The following is a 20,531-nucleotide window of genomic DNA, read 5'->3' on the forward strand; positions in this document are numbered from 1 at the left end:
ACCATCATGATGCATTATTTTATGTTTGAGTAGATACGTAGATTTTTTTTAATGTGTTATTTTTTTAAAATGTGAGACGCTGAATCTTCACTCTGTGGCAGGTAGTCAAGGTTTAACTCAAAAGCAATTGGTGTAGACAATGAATTATGTTTCCCTGAATCTCTAAACATTGTAAAGAAAAGACTGTGAAGACATTAAACTTAACTTGCGACGAAATTATTTTGTTTGTATACAGGGCATGAACGAGGTATACCTAGCTGAGCTATATTTCGACGTTTCATTAACAATCTGGTGCTGTACTTTGATTTACTTGACCCAACGTGGCTTGTGCTCAGCCTATGTCCCTGGATTGTGGGTTGCTTTTCCGCTGTTTGTGAGATTACTAATAGGGAAGGAGCTGAAACAAAAAGGTAAACTCACTTGTTTTGTGTAGTTTGGTAAAATGATGAGTGTGAATTAAATTCACTAAATCAAAAAATACTTTATCACACTTTTCATTTTTAATATTTTTAGTCATTGAATTATGCACAGAGGAATCCTGCAGCTATCTCTGCTCATCTCCCATACCCCAATCCTTTATTGTGTTCTTCTCTAGAATTTCTCTTTGACTTTCTCCCAATCTCTGATCTTTTGTGGTGTTGCCTTTCATGTAGAACTAGATTTGGGATCGCCTGACAAAAGAAAACTTACTAGCGTAGAAGGCAGTTGTTGGATTCAGGTACTCAAAATTATCATGCTCAAAATCAAACTAATGCAGGTATAGGAATATTTGATGGCTTGACTTATACATTTGTTAACAAAAACCCTGGGTATTCACAATATACCAGCTTTCATATTATTCCAGCAAATTATTCCTAGCATCCCATGTGAAATCAAAATGGGGACATAGCAGAAATTCACACGATAGAACCATCGAGTCCCTACAGTGTGGAAACAGGCCATTTGGCTCAGCAAGTCCACACCGACCCTCCGAAGATTAATCCACTCGACCCATTCCACTCCCCTAGTATTCTACATTTCCCTGGACTAACACATTCCTGAACACCATGGGCAATTTAGCATGGCCAATTTACCTAACCTGGACATCTTTGGACTGTGGGAGGAAACTGGAGCTCCCGAAGGAAATCCATGCAGACACTGAGAGAATGTGCGAACTCCACACAGACAGTTGCCCGACATTGAAATCGAACCTGGGTCCCTGGCGCTGTGAGACAGCTGTGCTAACCACAGAGCCACCATGCTGCCCTGTGGTGTTGGACCTTTGCACTTGTGCTGTTGACTGGAACAGTAATGTGTAGTGTGGGAATAAAGATTGGTTGTCACCAGCAATATCAATCATAGAAGTTAGAGTCATAGAAACGTACAGCATGGAAACAGACCCTTCGATCCAACTCGTCCACGCCAACCAGATACCTTAAATCAATCTGGTCCCATTTGCCAACACTTGGCCCATTTCTCTCTTCCTATTCACATACTCATCCAGATGCCTTTTTAAATGTTGTAATTGTACCAGCCGCCTCCACTTCCTTTGGCAGCTCATTCCATACACACACAAGCCTTTGCAGGAAAATGTCCCTTAGGTCCCTTTTAAATCTTTTCCCTCTCACCCTAAGCCTGTGCCCTCTAGTACCTTCCCCAACCAAGGTAAAACACCCTGTCTATTTATGCTATCCATGCCCCTCATGATCTTATAAACTTCTATAAGGTCACCCCTCAGTCTCTGACTTTCCAGGGCAAACAGTCCCAGCCTATTCAGCCTCTTCCCTATAGCTCAAACCTCCCTGTAAATTTTTCCTAAACCCTTTCAAGTTTCACAACATCCTTCCTATAGCAGGGAGACCAGAATTGCACACAATATTCCAAAAGTGGTGCACTGTGATCAACATTCTCATTTTCGGGAGGGGGCCATAGTTGTTCAAACCTTCTGCAGGTATATATGTTATGTGCTTTGAGATTAAATAATCAGAAAATATCTTCCCAAAGCTGGTATGATGCAAGTTTTAGTTCCGATAACTTCATTATTCTTTTTCCTAACTTGCTTGTGGGTATGAATTAGATAGTGCCACTAATATGTTTGGAAGGGAGATGCCAAGAATTACCATGACATGCTTACAATCGTTAAAAATCAGCTATGCCAGCACTGAGGCTTTTGATGTTGACCGAGATATAGTATCTCGGTCTTAGAGGACTAGATTCTATAAAATGGCATAAGCAGTTTTTGGCAAATTGATGAGGGGAAACTTATTTCAATTAGGATATATTTCAGTAGCCCAGCATTAGTTTGATTGCAGCAGTCTGGTTCAAGTCATACCATTTACTTCAGTAAGATGTTGAAATCTTTTGAACTCTTGGCAAAAGGCTGAAACAACTGATATGTTCTGGTCACTATACTGGACATTGAACAGAATAAAATGTGAGCTTTTCAATCTCCCATTGCTGCGGGTTTGCATTGAAGATATTGTAAACAAAACTACAAGAAGTTTAGCTTGACAGAGTACTGCTTTCAGCGTCTTGGTGAATTTGGTAAGTGAGAAAAATTCAAGGATTGGTCTATGTTCTAAAATCTAATCAGTTTTTTGTATTTAACATTTAATCATAACTTTTTTTTTCTCAGTTTTTGTCAGTGATGAATAAGTTACCTGCTTGTGGAAATTAATTGACTAGTCTGCTGGGCATGACTCTGCTCTTAGTTATGTTTTCTAGTTTAAAAAAAATTAAGGTTTTTGCTTCCACATGAAGTCAGCAGCATGGTATCCATTCGTAGAGTCATAGAGATGTACAGCACGGAAACAGACCCTTTAGTCCAACCCGTCCATGCTGACCAGATATCCAACCCAATCCAGTCCCACCTGCCAGCACCCGGCCCATACCACTCCAAACCCTTCCTATTTATATACCCATCCAAATGCCTTTTAAATGTTGCAATTGTACCAGCCTCCATCACTTCCTCTGGCAGCTCATTCCGTACGCGTACCACCCTCTGTGTGAAAAAGTTGCCCCTTGGGTCTCTTTTATATCTTTCTCCTCTCACCCTAAACCTATGCCCTCTAGTTCTGGATTCCCCGATCCATGCCCCTCATAATTTTGTAAACCTCTATAAGGTTACCCCTCAGCCTCTGACACTCCAGGGAATACAGCCCCAGCCTGTTCAGCCTCTCCCTATAGATGCCGGGTAGACTTAGAAGCCTCCTGGTCTGCTGAAGTGCAGCAGCAGGTCTCCCATCACAATGGTGGCCTGACTGCTGAGACCATTAGGCAAAAGTAAGGACTGCAGATGCTGGAGATCGGAGTCTAGATTAGAGTGGTGCTGGAAAAGCACAGCAGGTCAGGCAGCATCCATGGAGCAGGAAAATCAACACTTTGGGCAGGCCTTTCATCAGGGAACAGCATGATGAAGGGCCTTTGTCCGAAACGTCGATTTCCCTGCTCCTTGGATGCCCACAGAGGCCATTGCATATTTTAAACATGAAATGCTTGCAGAGAGGTTGCCACCATTTTGCAGTGCCCTCCCCTTCTCCCCTTAACTGCCATATTATTCTGCTACTTTCAAGATGATTAACTTCCTGTTACCCCTCGAGCCTTGAGAGGTACTCATCAATGGATGGCAAACCCACCTCCTGGGCCAGCAAATAGCGAAATCAGGGAAGTTCGCAATGAGTAATTATCTCCCACAAGAAGTGCATTTCTGATCCCCATTTGAGCCTGACAGCAAAGTTCAGAGGCGAAAGTGAGGACCGCAGATGTTGGAGATTAGAGTCAAGATTAGAGTGGTGCTGGAAAAGCACAGCAGGTCAGGCAGAAAAATCGACGTTTTGGGCAGGAGCCCATCATCATTCCTGCCAATAAGATCACAATAAACACAAGATACTAAGAAGTAGCATAAAATAATTGCAAACTTCAAATCATGGGGCTAAAGGTTCAGACTATTACCTGTTAGGAAATTTCTCAGCACACAGACTGTATCAACTCAAGAATTCAGTATGATAGTTGACAAAACATCAAACGGGAAATCCAGAAGAAACATATTCACCCAAAGCATCATGAGAATGTGAAAATTGCTACCATGGAGTGGTTTAACCAATGGTATAATTACTTTTTAGGGGAAATTAGAAAGTGTCTGAGGAAGAAGGTAATAGTTATCTACAAAAGTAGATTGAAGAAAGATGGGTGTATTCTTGAGTGGAACATAATCACTTGCAAGTCTAAATGGCCTGTTTGTACTGTATGTCCTAAGTAATTCTCATGTAATGCAGTCAGTTGATTATTTTGCTCCCTGATACAAAATGGGTCCAGATGTGCACTATATGAATAGATAAGTTTATCCAAGTTCCGTCAACAAGAACCTCGCATTCCAGATTTCCTCCTGTTGTATTGACTCTGATGTCATAAGCTGATCTGTGACTGAGTTTGCTATCAAATCTTTACAGCTACTTCGGCTGCTTTCTCACTAGCGGAATGTCAGCATGTTTTTGTGACAGGTTAATCATGTTTAACCAATTGCCAATACCTCACTCGGGTAGTGCACTGGAAATCAATTCTTATTATTCTTGGAGTTTTCACAAAAATTAAAAATTTTGTCAAATAATCACATTTCCCCAGTTTATTTTTTATTTTAAGATTAGGTTGATAGAAAACACATCATGCTCATTGTACTTCACATGCATTATTTATTACAAATTAATAGATCTTAATAACTACAAAACAACTTGTCAACAATTATATACTATTGATATGTATTTTTGTGTACCTTTTCCTTCTGTTTGCCAACTTGACCTGTAGAAAGAGATTTCCCAAATTATTTGGTTTCTTTATCTTCAGACATAACATTGTCCTGATCCATTTTATTTGTCAATGACACCAAAAAGAGTTGGATACATTATTATTCTTTGCCTCTAATGCAGCTGAAGATTTTCTGCAGCATTGTTACCAAAAGCAGAGACAGAAGATATGAAAAAGCAAAAAATGCTGCAAATATTCAGTGGATAAGGCAATAACTGTGGAGAGGAATGCTTACCTTTCCACATCGTGACCACCTTTCATCAGAAGTTGGTCAGTGTTAGCTCTCCATCATCTGAGGTGAAGGAAACAAAGTTGCCTATTTTTTTGCCTCCAGCAATTCCATGCATTTATAGACCTTCAGAGATCTACAACACAAAAGAAGGCCTATTGTTTGTCTCTTGGTCACAAACAACTGCCTAATTATGATAATACCATTTTCCAGCATTTTGCCCATAGCCTTGTATGTGTTGGCAAATATTGATTGTTGATAGGGGTAAAAAACAGTATTCAACTGATAAACATTGAGGGCAGCTTTGTTGTGTTGGTTTAGTCAATTGCATAATCTTTTGCAACCACCTTTAGTGTTTTGGAAATAAATGAAGTGAAGTAGGTATGTCTTCCCTAAAAATTGGAACTCAAATGCTGAGCGAGTCAATGTACAGGTAGACACCTTTAGTGTGGAAGACCATATTTGCACTTATCTAGAACTACATGAAGCGAATTATTCATCTGCTTTAATTATTATACATTAGGATTAGATCTTGCCTGCTGACCATTCGTTTTTCTTTGTGATATTGTCTTTTCCTCAGTACGATGGGAAGAATGATGTTGCTTTTTTGTTGGGAGCAAACGAGGAACTTTTTAATTCATGATGAATTAAATTGTATCTTTTGTCTTGATGATATTCATGTGTATTTTTATGCATCTTTCCCTCTAGTTGTGAGCTTTCCTTATTTTCTTACTTTTCTTGTGGGATACAAATAGGAAAGTTTTGGTGGCTGGATAAATCTGTGTGGGGTGAAAGAAATATTTTGTGCATTTTTAAAAGTGTATTCATAAGTCATCGATGCTTTTTTTTGATGGTTTTCTGTGTTTTTCTGTCTTGACCTAGGTGCTACAGTGAAACTGACAGCAATTTATTTTCTGGGTCTATTTATTCCTCACCTGCTGACAATGTACCTGTTTTGGGGTGCGTTTGAAATGTTCACTCCCATTCTGGGGCGTAGTGGCACTGAAATACCTCCTGATGTTGCACTGGCTTCTATTATTGGAATCTTCACTATTATCGTAACCACCTACTTTGTAAGTCATCATGTTTCATTGAATTCAAGAGTGCGTTGAAGAGATTTGAAGGGACAAAGGGGAAAATATCTTTTGTGTTTTAATAGACTGAGCTGAAAGTCAGAGTCATAGAGATGTACAGCATGGAAACAGACTCTTCGGTCCAACCTGTCCATGCTGACCAGACATCCCAACCCAATCTAGTCCCACCTGCTAGCACCCGACCCATATTTCTCCAAACCCTTCCTATTCATATACCCATCCAAATGCCTCTTAAATGTTGCAATTGTACCAGCCTCCACCACATCTTCTGGCAGCTCATTCCATACATGTGCCACCCTCTGCGTGAAAAGGTTGCCCCTTACGTCTCTTTTTATCTTTCCCCTCTCACCCTAAACCTATGCCCTCTAGTTCTGGACTCCCCGACCCCAGGGAAAAGACTTTGTCTATTTATCCTAGTAATGACACTTTTAAGGAAATAGGTTCGTTAAAATTAGAATTCCATTCGTAAACTAGTGTCTGTACTTCACTACTAAGCATAATTTATGAATTCAAGAAATAAAATGGATCTTTGCATTGAGTTCTACCATGCAGTAGCTGGCCATTCTACCCACCAGGTCTTACTGGTTTTTATGCGCTACATGAATTACCTCCCATCTTATTCATCTCACTTTACTAGCATACCCTTTCTCTTTTCTTCTTTCTGTTTTTCCTATTTTCCTCTTAAGTGCCAATGTGGTGCATTAGACCTATTGTTGTGATATCCTTCTAACTACAGTTGTTTGTTATGGTTCCTCCTGCATTATTTTTCTCCACCTCCTGCCGCCAACTCTGTTTTAAATCCACCTGCTCTTCAGTTAAAGAATGACTGGTCACTAAAACAGAGATTCTGATCAATTATGAGGACAATATTTTGTGAAAGCATTGAAAAGTTTAAAAAAATAAAGTTGAACTGGTGCTTGGGTGAGTGGAACACTGAAAACAGATTATTCACCAGCATCACTGTCGAGTTCAATAATGCATACATATCCACGAATGCCAGTATGTTACCAAGAGTGGAAAATAAGACATGTTATCAATCCTTGCATCTTTCCTCCGCCTGGGATGCTTTAATTTAAACTGGAAATTTTACATCTTTGGCCAAGATAGTGTCCTGATTTAAGTTTTTGGTCTGGCTGCTCACTAAATATGTTCTTCTTCTTGTTTTTAGGTGAGCCTGGTTTATCTGTGCAGAAGTACAAAATGGACTCTGTTGGGTTTGGGGATTGTGTTTTTGGCCTCAGTCACTCTGGTGTGTAGTGGAGTGTTTTTTCCATATTCATCTGACCGTGCTGGGCCACACCCTAAGAGAATCTTTCTTCAGGTAAGAGGTTATAATAGTATAGTTGTAGGACAAGGAAAGGAAGAACAGCCTCACATTTATTGTCTTTTATGACTTCACAATATCCTGAGGCACTACAGAGCCAATGAGGTGGTTTGAAGAGTAGATCTGTTTGTACTGTAGAAAACGCAGTAGTTAATTTTCATGTAGCAAGGTCCATAAACAGGGACCAGATAATCTGTTTCTAATAAATTTGGTTTCGGGATAAAAATTAGCCAGGACTCTTGGAGAGCACTCAACCACCCCTCCTCTTCTGACCTTTTACATCACCTGATAAAGCGTCTCCAATGTAGCACTTCTGAAATTAAACATTCCCTCTCTGCTGTCCTGGACTTTTAATCTAGATTGTGGTGAAGTTGGAGCTGAAGCCTTCTAATTCAGAGGGTAAGAGTGCCATAATTGAAGTTTAAAAACAAAACTGGACATAGTGGAAACATGCAACAAGTCTGACAACATATGTAGAGAAAGAAGCAGTTAACCTTTCAGATTGATGAACTATGTCAGAATGCTTTAAACGTAGAGATGTAAGAAGGTGGAGGGACAAGAGCAAAATGGAGAGTCTGGTTATGTGGGAAAGTAGGAGAGCTGTTAAAAGAATGACAATGTAAGAGAAAAGGAGATGTTATTGGAACACTTAAAGAGACAAACAATAGAGGTGTAACTGGGGATAACCATCAGTTGTATCAGCAGGTAAGTTGGCTATTGAGAAGGAAGATGAAACAGATATGGAAGATAGTTAACCCTTTCAGGTACTAACATCATAAGAGAATATCTGCCTGTCAGGATATAAAGGGCTGTTCTTGGATCCAATTAGAGTTCTAGTTCAGTGTTCAGTCTGTGCAGCTAACAGTAATGCATACTTGCTCTTAAATTCTAATCTGAGGTCTTGCAAAGGGCTCTGATATAATTTAACTGACTATTAAGCATTGCGTACATTCTGTTTTTGAGGACTGAGCCTCCCTTCTGCCATTTACTTTATATGTACACCATTCCCCACTTGGTGTCAGTAACTTAGAGTAATACCAATATGAAGGATTGGTGGCACTCATTTGAAACCATTGCTGATCGTCAGAAAGACCCATCTGATTCATTAATGTCCTTTAAGAAATGAAACTGCTCTCCTTACCTGGCCTGGTCTATGTGTGACTCCACGCCCACATAACGTGGTTGACTCTTAACTGCCTTCTGGGCAATTTGGGATGGACGGTATATGTTGGCCACATGTTGTGAGTGAACTTTTTCAGAAAAGGGCTTTCCATATGGTTCCACTGGACATGGCCACATAAGATACCTTGCCTACAGAGCCGCACCTTGTTCCAGTTCATTGGATTTAAAATGAAATAGAGTGCACTGATATTAGTCGTGCAACATTGTTAGTAAAACCTGATGCTGGATGAAAATGCATGAGCAGTCCCTCTGTCATGGGTGATTTGGCAGTTTAATAGGAAATCTGCCATGAACTATCCCTGATGATTTTTACATCAGTACACTTTATAGGGTTAACTTTAACCTTCACCATTTGGCCATCAAACTGGTAGAGCAGATTTCCCACCTACCCACCATGAAATGAAAAACTGCAATGGGTGAGACAGCCCACAAAATTTTTGCCAGGTTACAAAACAAAGATTTTTTTGTTGGATAATGTTAGAAACTAGATGCCGATGATATGAATGCTATTTTTTGGATGGTTCAACTGTGTGATTAAATGTGAAGTAATAAGTATAGATGCTCAGTAAGTATATTTGCCCGATATTCGTTTAGATTAGATTAGATTCCCTACAGTGTGGAAACAGGCCGTTTAGCCCAACAAGTCCACACCGACCCTCCAAAAAGTAACCTACCCAGAATCATTTCCCTACATTTCCCCCTGACTAATGCACCTAACACTATGGACAATTTAGCTTGGCCAGTTTACCTGACCTGTACATCTTTTGGATTGTGGGAGGAAACCGGAGCACCCGGAGGAAAACGACACAGATACTGGGAGAATGATGGGATACAATTTATACAACTTAAACCTGGGACCTGTATCGTTGGTTTAACTAGAAAACTTTGCCTTTCTTCCTTCATAAAATTTATTGCTACAATATGAAACAAAAACAGAAATTTTGGAGAAACTTAGCAGGTCCGTCAGCATCTGTGAAGAGAAATGAGTTAGTGTTTCACGTCTAATGATCTTGCTTCAATGTTAACTTTTTCTCTCCAGTAGATGCTGCTACACCAGCTGAGTTTCTCCAGCAATTTGTTTTCTTTCAGATATTCAGCATTCCCCATTCTTTGTTTTGTTTTTATTGCTACAATATGTTTTGCAATTTTATTGCATTGGGCTTGAATTTGCTGAAGTATGTACAATTAATTGGACTTTTTCTTGCGACCTTCAGCTGAAATTTTTTGCTCTGTAATTTGTTGGAGGTGACAGCTGATTTAAAAAAAACAATGAAGCAAATCCAGGACAGGTGTATGGGATCTTGACAAATAATGGGAACGACAGGGTTTCATCTGTTGGTATATTTCTTGTGAGCAGTCAAACAGCACATCCTTTAGTTGTTCGCAACAAGTCAACTCTTGACCATACCAAGTTAACCCTCATTTTCAAAACACCCAAGGAAGTATCCACCATTAGGTGATTCTATAATTGGACAATATTTTCTGGATAATCCTGAATTTCAGGATTATTTCATTATAATTCTTGAGGAATTAAACTGACAACCAACTTGTATGCCCACTTGTACGTACTGGAAACTATGTATATTATTTGGGGTTAGTTTTGCTCAGTTGACTGGTCAGTTGGTTTGTGAAACAGTGTGCTGCTGACCACATGGGTTCAATTCCCACACTGGCTGAGGTTACCAGGAAGGGCTCTCCTTCTCAACCTCTCCCCACATCTGAGGTGTGGTGGCCGTGCTGTTAAATCACCATCTCTCTCTGTGAGAGCAGTCCTATGGTCTGGTAAGACTATTGTGACTTGACTGGACGTATTTTAACACAGGAAAATAAACTATGTACACAACACTACACCTGTCTCAGCTAGAACAATTAAGTATCCATTTACTGGTTTCTTGGTTAGGGCATTGCCTTGAGAAAACCGTCAACCTGCCTAGATTAAAATGCTGAGAAAATCTGACTGTTAAGCTGTCAATCAGTGTTATTGGGGACATTCTCTGTGGCAATGCCTTCAAAGTCCACTTGGAACCAAACTGTACTCTCTTATGCGATATATGCCATATACTCAAGTAAAAGCCAACTCCCTACTTTTGGCCAAAAAATCTGGAGTTTTCCATACGTCTCGTGTAAATGTCAACCTTAGTTCTTCACAGCTACCAGATCAACATTTGAGAGTCAAGGCATTATCCTGTACACGAATTTTATGATGAGGAAATGTATTTTTTGTTTCTATTGTCTTTAGCTGGTAATTACCGTAATTTGTAATTTTTTTCTTTTTTGCGTTTAGCAATCAGTTAGGCTTTTGCTAATAATACGGTATTTTGGACTCAAGCATGCATTTCAGCTCCTTAAAAGTAGTATCCATGTAATAGTCAATCCCATATATTTAACCTTTTAAAAAATAGTCTCAAAATTTGACTTCTACACAAGTATGTTCTGTTGGTTTTCCCATTGAATTGGTATTCTTGTGAATTGTCCTGATGAGTACAACAGGAAAATTTTCAGCAATTTTTTTTGTCCATAGTGAAATTAATTTATATTACATTAGCAAACATTAGATCAAAAATAAAGTTTATGCTCTTGAGCAACTTTACCTAGTTTTCTAATCTGCCTGTTCAGAGATATTAATTACATACCTCTGGACTTGAACATGGGTCTCCTAGTCCATTGGAAGGGACAGTACCACTGCTGAAAAAAGGCCTCTGAGTTTAATGCAATTCCAACACTCCAAAATTATAGAGTGGCTAATAGTGAGATGCTGTTTGACTTGCACTATTCCATGGCAAATCTTGGTGATTTACAACTCCTATCACATCTCCTTGTCCCATGAACTTGATAACTCTGTACTTTTGACAAACACTATTTTTACCAATAAGGTACAATCCTTTTTTTACGTTTGGAGAATGAGGAAGTGAATTTGAGTATACTTTTACTTGAGTTAATTAATTCTCGTAATATAGAATTTGGTATGAATCTGGATTTTGGCACAATTGCACTTAGCCAAAATGTTAATTTCTCTCCTCTCCCATTTCAGCATACAACAAGGATGTTCCATGATCTTAATGGAGAAATAATCAAGAGAGATTCTGGAATATGGATTAATGGATTTGATTACACCCTTATGTCCCATGTTACTCCGCATATACCTGAAATAAACAGTACAATAAGAAGTTCATGCGAGAATGCACCTTTTTGTGGTTTTCCTTGGTTTTTACCGGTCCACAATCTTATCAAGTGAGGATTCCTTTCTCATATGTTGTCTGTTGTTGGGATTGGCTATCGTGTATTATTGATTACAGCCTTCGTCCATGATTAGTTGATTTTCATTCTTGATTCAAAAATCACACAACACCGGGTTATAGTCCATCGGGTTTAATTGGAAGCACTAGCTCCTTCATCAGATGGTTGTGGAGTACACAATTGTAAGATACAGAATTTATAGCAAAAGTTTACAGTGTGATGGAACTGAAATTATACATTGAAAAATACCTTGATTGTTTGTTAAGTGTCTCATCTGTTAGAATGACCATGATAGTTTCACTTCTTTCATAATGTAAATCACAACACTTTTTTCAAAAGTTACATTCTCAAGTTAACTGTAACAATTGGTGTCAGGCCAGATAAGATGTTGAAGGTGTTAGCCCCTGTGTGCTGCTGTCTGTGCCATAATGTTTTGACTGAGTCTAATTTTTTAAAAATGAGTTAACAGAGTCTTACATGGATTCATACTGTTTTTGAGCAAAGTTCAATGTAACTCTGCAAGTACAAATTCACCCCACAAACGTGTGTGCGCACGCCTGGAAGAGAGTGTATGTGTGAGAGTGTAAAGGGGTCTAAGTCTGTGAGAGGGTGCATGTGGGTGTGTGTGTGTCTGTAGGATGCACACACTCACACTCCCACACTCCCACGTGCACCCTCTCACAGACTTAGACCCCTTTACACTCTCACAGACACATACATACTCTCCCTGACACTTACAACCCCCCCACCCCAGATACACATACATACACACACACACATACCTACAGAGGCACCCTCTCGCAGACTTAGACCACTTTACACACTCTCTCCCTCTCCCTCTCACTCACACTCTCACACACACACACACACACACACACACACACACACACAAATATATGTTTGTGGGGTGAATTTGTACTTGCAGAGTTACATTGTACTTTGCTCAAAAACTGCACAAATCCATATAAGATTCTGTAAGCTCATTTTTTTAAGATTAGAATCAGTCGAAACATTATGGCACAGACAACAGCACGCAGGGGGCTAACACCTTAAACATCTTATCCAGCCTGACACCAATTGTTACAGTTAACCTGAGAATGTAACTTTTGAAACAAGTGTTGTGATTTACATATGAAAGAAGTGAAACTATCATGGTCATTCTAACAGATGAGAGACTTAACAAACAATCAAGGTATTTTTCAATGTATAATTTCAGATACATCACACCATAAAATTTTGCTATAAATTCTGTGTCTTACAATTGTGAACTCCACAACCACCTGATGAAGGAGCAGCACTCCGAAAGCAAGTGCTGCCAATTAAACCTGTTGGGACTATAACTTGGTGTTGTGATTTTTAACTTTGAACACCCCAGTCCAACACTGGCATCTCCGATTCATTCTTGGTGACAGCACAAGGCCAAATGTAGACGCCATGATATAAATTTGCATATGTCATGTAAAAATACTGTTGTATTAAGTGTATGCATTTTTATTCATTGGCTTCTTACTGTTTTCCAGGAAAAACTGGTATTTGCCTGCTGCAGAAATTTCACCCAAGACACCTGTTGCTTTCAAACTGCTTTCCAAGTACAAGATGCCATCAGGGTCTACGAAGTTGAGCTTTGAGGTGATGGGTATGAAAACCACTGATTTTTGTTTAGTTTCTGTATTAAGTACATCTGATATTCTTAATAAGTTGCTCCTTACAACAGATCATTAGTGTTCCTACAAGTTCTGTATTTATTGAAAAATCTGACAGAAATGAATAAGGATTTAAAAATCAAAGAATAATGTGAGGTTATTGACTTGAAGAATTAACCCTTGAGTTTGTGTACAAAAATGCTTTGACAATATTTTCTGATTTATTTATTTCAGATTTCCAGCATCTGCATTTTTTTTTACTTTAAGTTAAGCTCCAGCTTTAACATCACCAATTCCACACTGTTTCCTTTAACTGTAGCCTCTCAGTTTGCTTGTTACTGTACACACTGTCAAGGACAGGCCACTTGGCGCTTTCAGGCTGCTCTGCTATTCAGTAAGATCATGGCTGATCTGATTTTAACATTAATTCTACGGTCCTGCATATCCCTGATAATCGTTCATCCCCTGGGTAGTCAAGACTATCTTCCTCTGCCTTAAAAATATGTATTGTGTGTGTGTGGGGTGCTGTGAACCAGTTGTTGACAGAAGCTTTCACTATCTTAATGATTTAAAAAAACATTCATCCTCCATATTTTGCTGAAGAAAACTTAGAACAAGTAATAGCCATTTTATTACTGACACATTAGCTTTGATGGTTTTGTGATGTGGTAAGGTACATTTTTCTGCCCTAGAGGGCCACCCCATGGGTGATTTTTGCACTGCAACTTCTCAGGATCACGATTTATTAAAATACTTTTTAAAAATCTTGAAATTTCATTAGGTATTGGCTTTTGCTTTTATTTTTAAGCACTGCTAGTGCTAAAGGCCGGCATGAGTCCCCGATAGTTTTGCTTCTCCTTATCGAAGACGTTCTGGCATTGGAGGCAGTCCACAGAAGGCTCACAAGTTTGATCCCGGGTATGGCGAAGCTGTCTTCAGAGGAGAGATTAAATAAATTGGGCCTGTCCTTATTGGACTTTGAAAGAATGAGAGGTGACCTTTTTGAAACATACACAATTTTTAGGGAGCTTGACAGGTTAGGTATGGAGAGGCTCTCCCCTTGTGGGAGAGTCTGGGACCAGAGGGCATAATCTCAGAAAATAAGGGGTCACTGAGTAAGGATAGAGATGAGGAAAGTTTTTTTTCTCAGGGTGGCGAATCTAAAAACTCTCCGCAGCAAAGAACTCCATAAAGTTGGATTGTTAAGTATATTCAAGGCTGAAGTAGTCATATTTATGTCCAGGGAATTGGGGGTTCTAGGGAAAAGGCAGGAAGGTGGAGTCGAGGGTTATCGGATCAGCCATGATCCCATTGAATTGTAAAGCAAAATCGATGGGCTGAAAGGCCTACTTTCACTCAGTCCTCTTCATGAACTTCTGTTAGAAATAGGATAAATTTCTATGCAGGATATTTGTTTGAACACCCTGAGTGCACTTCACATGTGGCCTTGAGTGATTACTACTAAAAATGAAGATGTTAAACATTGCATTACCTGTCTTGTATCATTAGAGATATACAGCACGAAAACAGGCCCTTTACCCAACTCATCTATGCCAACTAGATTTCCTAAACTGAACTAGTCCCACTAGCATTTGGCCCATATCCCTCTAAACCTTTCCTGTCCATGTACCTGACCAAATATCTTTTAAATATTGCAGTTGTACCCACCTCTACCAGCTTGGCAGAGCTGGCAGCTTGTTCCACATACATACCATCCTGTGTGTGAAAGATTTGCCCATTATGTCCCTTTAAAATCTTTACCATCTCACCTTAAACCTATGCCATTTAGTTTTGGGCTCCCCTATCCTGGGAAAAATGCTTTGGCTTACCTGTGTTCCTCATGATTTTAAAGATTTCTATAAGGTCACACCTCAGTCTCTGACACTCGAGGGGAAAAGAAAGTCCAGCCTCTCCTTGTAGCTCAAACCTTCCAGTCTTAGTAACATCCTTGTAAATCTTCTTAGCTCCCTTTCCAGTTTATCACGGTGGCTCAGTGGTTAGCGCTGCTGCCTCACAGCACCAGGGACCAGGTTTGATTCCGGCCTTGGGTGACTGTACAGAGTTTGCACATTCTCTCTGTGTCTGCGTGGGTTTCCTCCGGGTGCTCTGGTTTCTACCCACAATCCAAAGATGTGCAGGTCAGGTGATTTGGCCATGCTAAATTGCCCATTGTGTCAGGGTGGGTTGCTCTTCGGTGGGTTGGTGTGGACTTGTTGGGCTAAAGGGCCTGTTTTCACACTGTAGGGCATCTAATCTAAACATTCTTCCTTTAACAGGATGACCAGAATTGTATGCAGTACTCCAAATGTGGCCTCAATGTCTTCTGTAGCTATAACATGACATCCCAACTTTTGTACTCAATTCGCTGATGTATTAGGGAAAGCATGCCGAAGGCTGCCTTCATCACATTGTCTACCTGTGATGCCACTTTCAAGGACCTATATACCTGCACCCCTCAGTCTCTGTTCGGTAATAATTTGTCTTATGAAAATGCAACACCTCATATTTATCTAAATTAAACTCCACCTGCAATTCATTGGCCCACTGACCCAGTTGAGCAAGATCCCATTGTACTCTTAAGTAACCTCTTTCACTGTCCACTATACCACCAATTTTGGGGTCACCTGCAAACTTACTAACCATGACTTCAAATTTTCATCCAAATTGTTTATATAAATGGTGAACAACCGTGGACTAAGTATTGATGCTTGTGGCACATCGCTGGTCACAGAACTTATAGGCTGAGAAACAACCCTCTAACCCCACTCTGTCTCATACTGTCAAGCCAACTTTGTATCCTAGTAACTAGGTCTCCCTGGATCCCATGTGATCTAACCATACTAACTACACTACCATGCAGTACCTTGTCAAAGGCCTTGCTAAAGTTTATGTAGACAACATCTGCCACTCTGCCTTCATCTGTCTTTAAATCCTCAAATTTGAGAGACACCATTTCCCATGTACAAAGCTGTGCTGACTATCCCTAATTAATCTTTGCCTTTCTAAATGTAGGTCCTGTCTGTCATAATCCCATCCAACAACTTGCCCAGCACTGATGTTAGGCTTACTAGTCTGTAGTTCCTTGGCTTTTCCTTGCAACCTTCCTTAAATAATGGCACAACATTAGCCACCACCTTACCCATGACTGTTGATCATATAAAAATCTCCGCTAGAGGCTCTGCTATTTCTTCCTTCGCTGACCACAATGTCCTGGTCCTGGGGGTTTATCTGCCTTTGTGTTTTAAGGCCTCCAGCACCTCCTGTTCTGTAATGTGGACTCTTTTCTAGACATCAATATTTACTTCCAACTTCCCTACCTTCCATGTCTTTCTCCACAGGAAAAGAAATATTAGTTTAGATTCTCTCCCTGCTTACTCTCTTGACCTTAATATATTTACAGAATCACGTTTTGGATTCTCCTTCACCTTCTGTCCCTTTTTGTCCTTCTGATTTCCCTCTTAAGCGTACTCCCACACTCCCTTACTTAAGTAATTCCCTAGATCCCAGCTGCCTCCTTTTTCTTGAACTTCAATATTTCTAGTCATCCAACGTCGCCAATTCCTGCCAGCCTTGCCCTTCACTGTAGCAGGAACATGTTGGTCCTGAACTCTTACTTTGCTTTTGAAAGCCTCCCACTTGCCAGAAGTCCCTTTACTTGTGAATGGCCTCCCCAATCAACTTCTGAAAATTTCTGTCTAATACCATCAAAATTGGCCTGGCCAAATTTAGAACTTTCAGATCAAATCTATCCTTTTCATAACTATTTTAAAATTAATAGAATTATGGTCACTGGTCCCAAAGTGTTCCTCCATAAACTCCCCAATCACTTGCTGTGCTTGGTTTCTCAAGAGGAGGTCTAGCTTTGGTCCTTCTCTAGTAGGGCCATCAACATATTGATTGAGAATTTTTTCCTGAACGCACCTAAATTCCTCCCCATCCAAGCTCTTAATGCCATGGCAGTCCCAAACTATCTATGTAGAGTTAAAATCTCTTATTGTTACAATCCTATTGTTCCTACAGCTACCTACAATCTCCCTACATATTTGCTCCTCAAATTTCCTGGTTACTAAGTGATCGTCCCCTTCTTATTTCTCAGTTCCACCCATGTAGCCTCATTGGACGATCCCTCAGGAATATGCTCGCTAAATACTGCTGTGATGTTTCCCCAGTCAAAAATGCCACTCTCCCTTTTCTCTTGCTTCTCCTTCTACCCTTCCTACAGCATCTATACTCTGAAACATTGAACAGCCAGTTCTATCCCTCCCTCAGCCATGTTTCTGTAATAACTATGATATCCTAATCCAATGCCCTGAGTTAACCTGCCTTACTTGTCAAGCTTGTTGCATTGAAATAAATAAGTTGAATTCATCAATCTTCCCTCATTCCTACCAAGTTCTGTCTGGCTACTTGAGAGGGGGACAGCCATAGGAGATTCCTGCACTATTTGCCTTTCTCCCTTGCTGGTCAATCGTCTACCTAACTGAGTCTGCCATTGTGACCACCTCCCTGAAGCTACTATCACAACCTCTGCCTCCTGTATGCTTGTCAGTGCGTCCAACCGCCATTCCAACCAGTCCATGTGGTCTGAGAGGACCAGTCTGCAGCTGGACACACTTCCTGCAGCCATAGTCACCAGGGACTCTTGATTGCTCCCTGATCTCCCATATGTGAAAGGAGGAGCATACCACAGCACTGACTGCCATCCCTGCTCTTTTAATGACTCATGATGTTTTTGACTGGACCCCCTTTAAAGTTTAAAAAGTTTATAAGACTTTTTTAAAAAAGAATAAATAAACCAAATAAGTCATACCCTTGTTAAAACAAAGACTCCTAAAACAATAATTTAGAAATACCCACCAGGAGTCAGTCACCAATTAGCTGCTTGCATTCATCCACTCACTTTCTGAACTGCTACGTCTGGTCTACTCCTGCCCCCACTGAACCTGTGGAAGTTGTAAGGAAAACAAGACATGGCAATGCCTCCCTTCCCCCCCGCCACTTCCCTAAACTCCCACACTCACCTCAACTTGTAGCCTTTCACTGTCTACAGTAAGCACTCCATGCTTACAGCCTTATCGGCCTTGCTTTTGTACTTCAGGCCTACCCTACTTCAAAAACCAGATTTAACCAGTTTACTTGATCAGTTTAATTCGTTGCCCCCTGGTGCTACAGCATTAAGATAGCTTGTTTTAACTTAGGCCTGAAAAAAACAGCTTTAAATGTCTACCCTTCACCTCCCCATGGTTTGATTTTTATGAAGGTAAAAGATTAAGATTTATGCTCTAATGCTCCAATACTCACTTCAGCTCCCAACATTTCATTCTCTTCAGCTAGAACTCTCTAAAAGCAAAGTGGGAGGGCATTTGGAAAAATGCATCATGAGTTTTGAATCATTTTATTTGAAAATATAATGCATTGTATTAATCAATTCACAATTTTTGTTTATGCCCGTACATATATGTACTTTTCCCTTTGTGTAGGTCCCAGTCACATGACGCTGTACATTAGGCCACTCAAAGGAGCTCGCCTGATCAGATCATCTTTTGGGGATAGGACTTCTTTGTACAATAATTATGGCGATTACTTTGTTTTCTATTCCCATGGACTAAAGGCTCCAGCTTGGCAATTTTGGTTGGAGATGCAGGTAAACCAGTTCTTTCCCAGCACCTTATATGCTTTTGTCTTTCGTTATGAATTGAAGTAACTGGGGTGGGAAGAAAGCACACAGGACTTGATGCAAATTTGTAACAACTCCCTGCATTGGCTGAATGCACTGATAAAGACAAGCTCTGATTTGAGAGTCCAGAGATCAGGAGTATTTCAGGTGGATAAAACTATATTACTACAAAACTGAGGCTTTTTTCTACCTGAGATTGCAGTGAATGCATGTGGGATCATAATCTGTACTTTTCCTCCTTCCTTTTTCCCTTCGATTAAGCAGGTTTTGTCGTGCTGTTGTCCCTCAATACCTCATTCTCTCTGCCACACAATGCTACAATTGATATCTCAGGTTGAGTCCTGTGCCCTCCGCAGTGGCATCTTTCATAATAGGGGTAATTTAGTTGGTGTTGCGGGAGGTGGTGTAAGGACTGTGGTACCTCCACCTGATTAAGTCTAGAGTCGGAAGGCTGGTAGAACTCTTTTCTGCCCTGCCAGGTTGAGGTCCTTTAAGTGGACCATTAATGTGCCATAAAGGATCTTATCCTATTCCTGCTAGTATTCAGTCAGTAATGGGGAGGGCAGAAGCATATGGGGAGCCAAGTGAACAGGGTCATGATAACAGGATTGCCAGTTGGATACAGCTCTCACTCAAAGGCACTTGGTACCTTGATCGAAGGACTGGCGGGAACAGCCACTCCCTGCCTTTCCTGCTGGTCTAGACCCATGATGGTGTAATGATCCTGAGGCTTGTGTGGCTGTCCTAATGGAAGAAGCCACTGCCTCCTTGGTGGTAATACCATTCCAGAACTGCTGGCCTTTAGTCCGCAGCTCTTGGGGACGGGAATTTGACCTTGTTTCCCTGTTTTGATGAAAAGAGGCAGCGCAGGGCTCTGATGCAAGATGTAAAGTATCTCGCAAGCCCAGCCCATCTCCTTCGGTTTGGAGATGGTGTCAGTGATCCTGTAGTACCTCTCCTTGAAGAGTCTCTTTAAATTATGTAAACCGACTCAGCACATTTTTAACAAGACTGTTCAATTGAAGCAGTATCAGCGAATACTGTTACTATTTAGAAATCAAAGATTCTTGTTTGGTAAGTTAATGTTAATGCTCCTGCTGTGCTATTTGTACACTCACCTGGTTATGATTTGTAATCTAGCTTTGAAATAAATGTCCTTTATTTAACTGTGAGCTAAAAGTGCTGTATGTCAAGACATACAACATTACACCTTGATCTCTCACTATTACATGGTAGTAGAAAATTGTCAGGAAGTACATTTATTATAAAAGCCAATGGATATTCCAACTAAAAGGTGAATAAGGAAATTATTTTACAAACTTAGGTGCATAATTGATTATCAACACAACCAGAAATCTCTGTTTAG

General features: G+C 40.2%; 1 protein-coding gene across 2 annotated transcripts in view; it reads left to right on the forward strand.

The window, feature by feature from the left end:
- The window catches only part of ermp1 (endoplasmic reticulum metallopeptidase 1), a 48,520-nt gene that overhangs the window by 26,059 nt on the left and 1,930 nt on the right, over nucleotides 1–20,531 (forward strand). For both annotated transcript variants that reach the window (XM_072587399.1, XM_072587408.1), the window contains exons 9-14: nucleotides 236–410; nucleotides 5,891–6,081; nucleotides 7,271–7,423; nucleotides 11,640–11,839; nucleotides 13,366–13,481; nucleotides 18,969–19,132. In XM_072587399.1, the coding sequence (XP_072443500.1) occupies nucleotides 236–410; nucleotides 5,891–6,081; nucleotides 7,271–7,423; nucleotides 11,640–11,839; nucleotides 13,366–13,481; nucleotides 18,969–19,132 (999 nt within the window). The remainder of the gene's footprint in view (nucleotides 1–235; nucleotides 411–5,890; nucleotides 6,082–7,270; nucleotides 7,424–11,639; nucleotides 11,840–13,365; nucleotides 13,482–18,968; nucleotides 19,133–20,531) is intronic.

The sequence above is a fragment of the Chiloscyllium punctatum genome, chromosome 2, assembly GCF_047496795.1.
Source record: "Chiloscyllium punctatum isolate Juve2018m chromosome 2, sChiPun1.3, whole genome shotgun sequence".
NCBI lineage: Eukaryota > Metazoa > Chordata > Chondrichthyes > Orectolobiformes > Hemiscylliidae > Chiloscyllium > Chiloscyllium punctatum.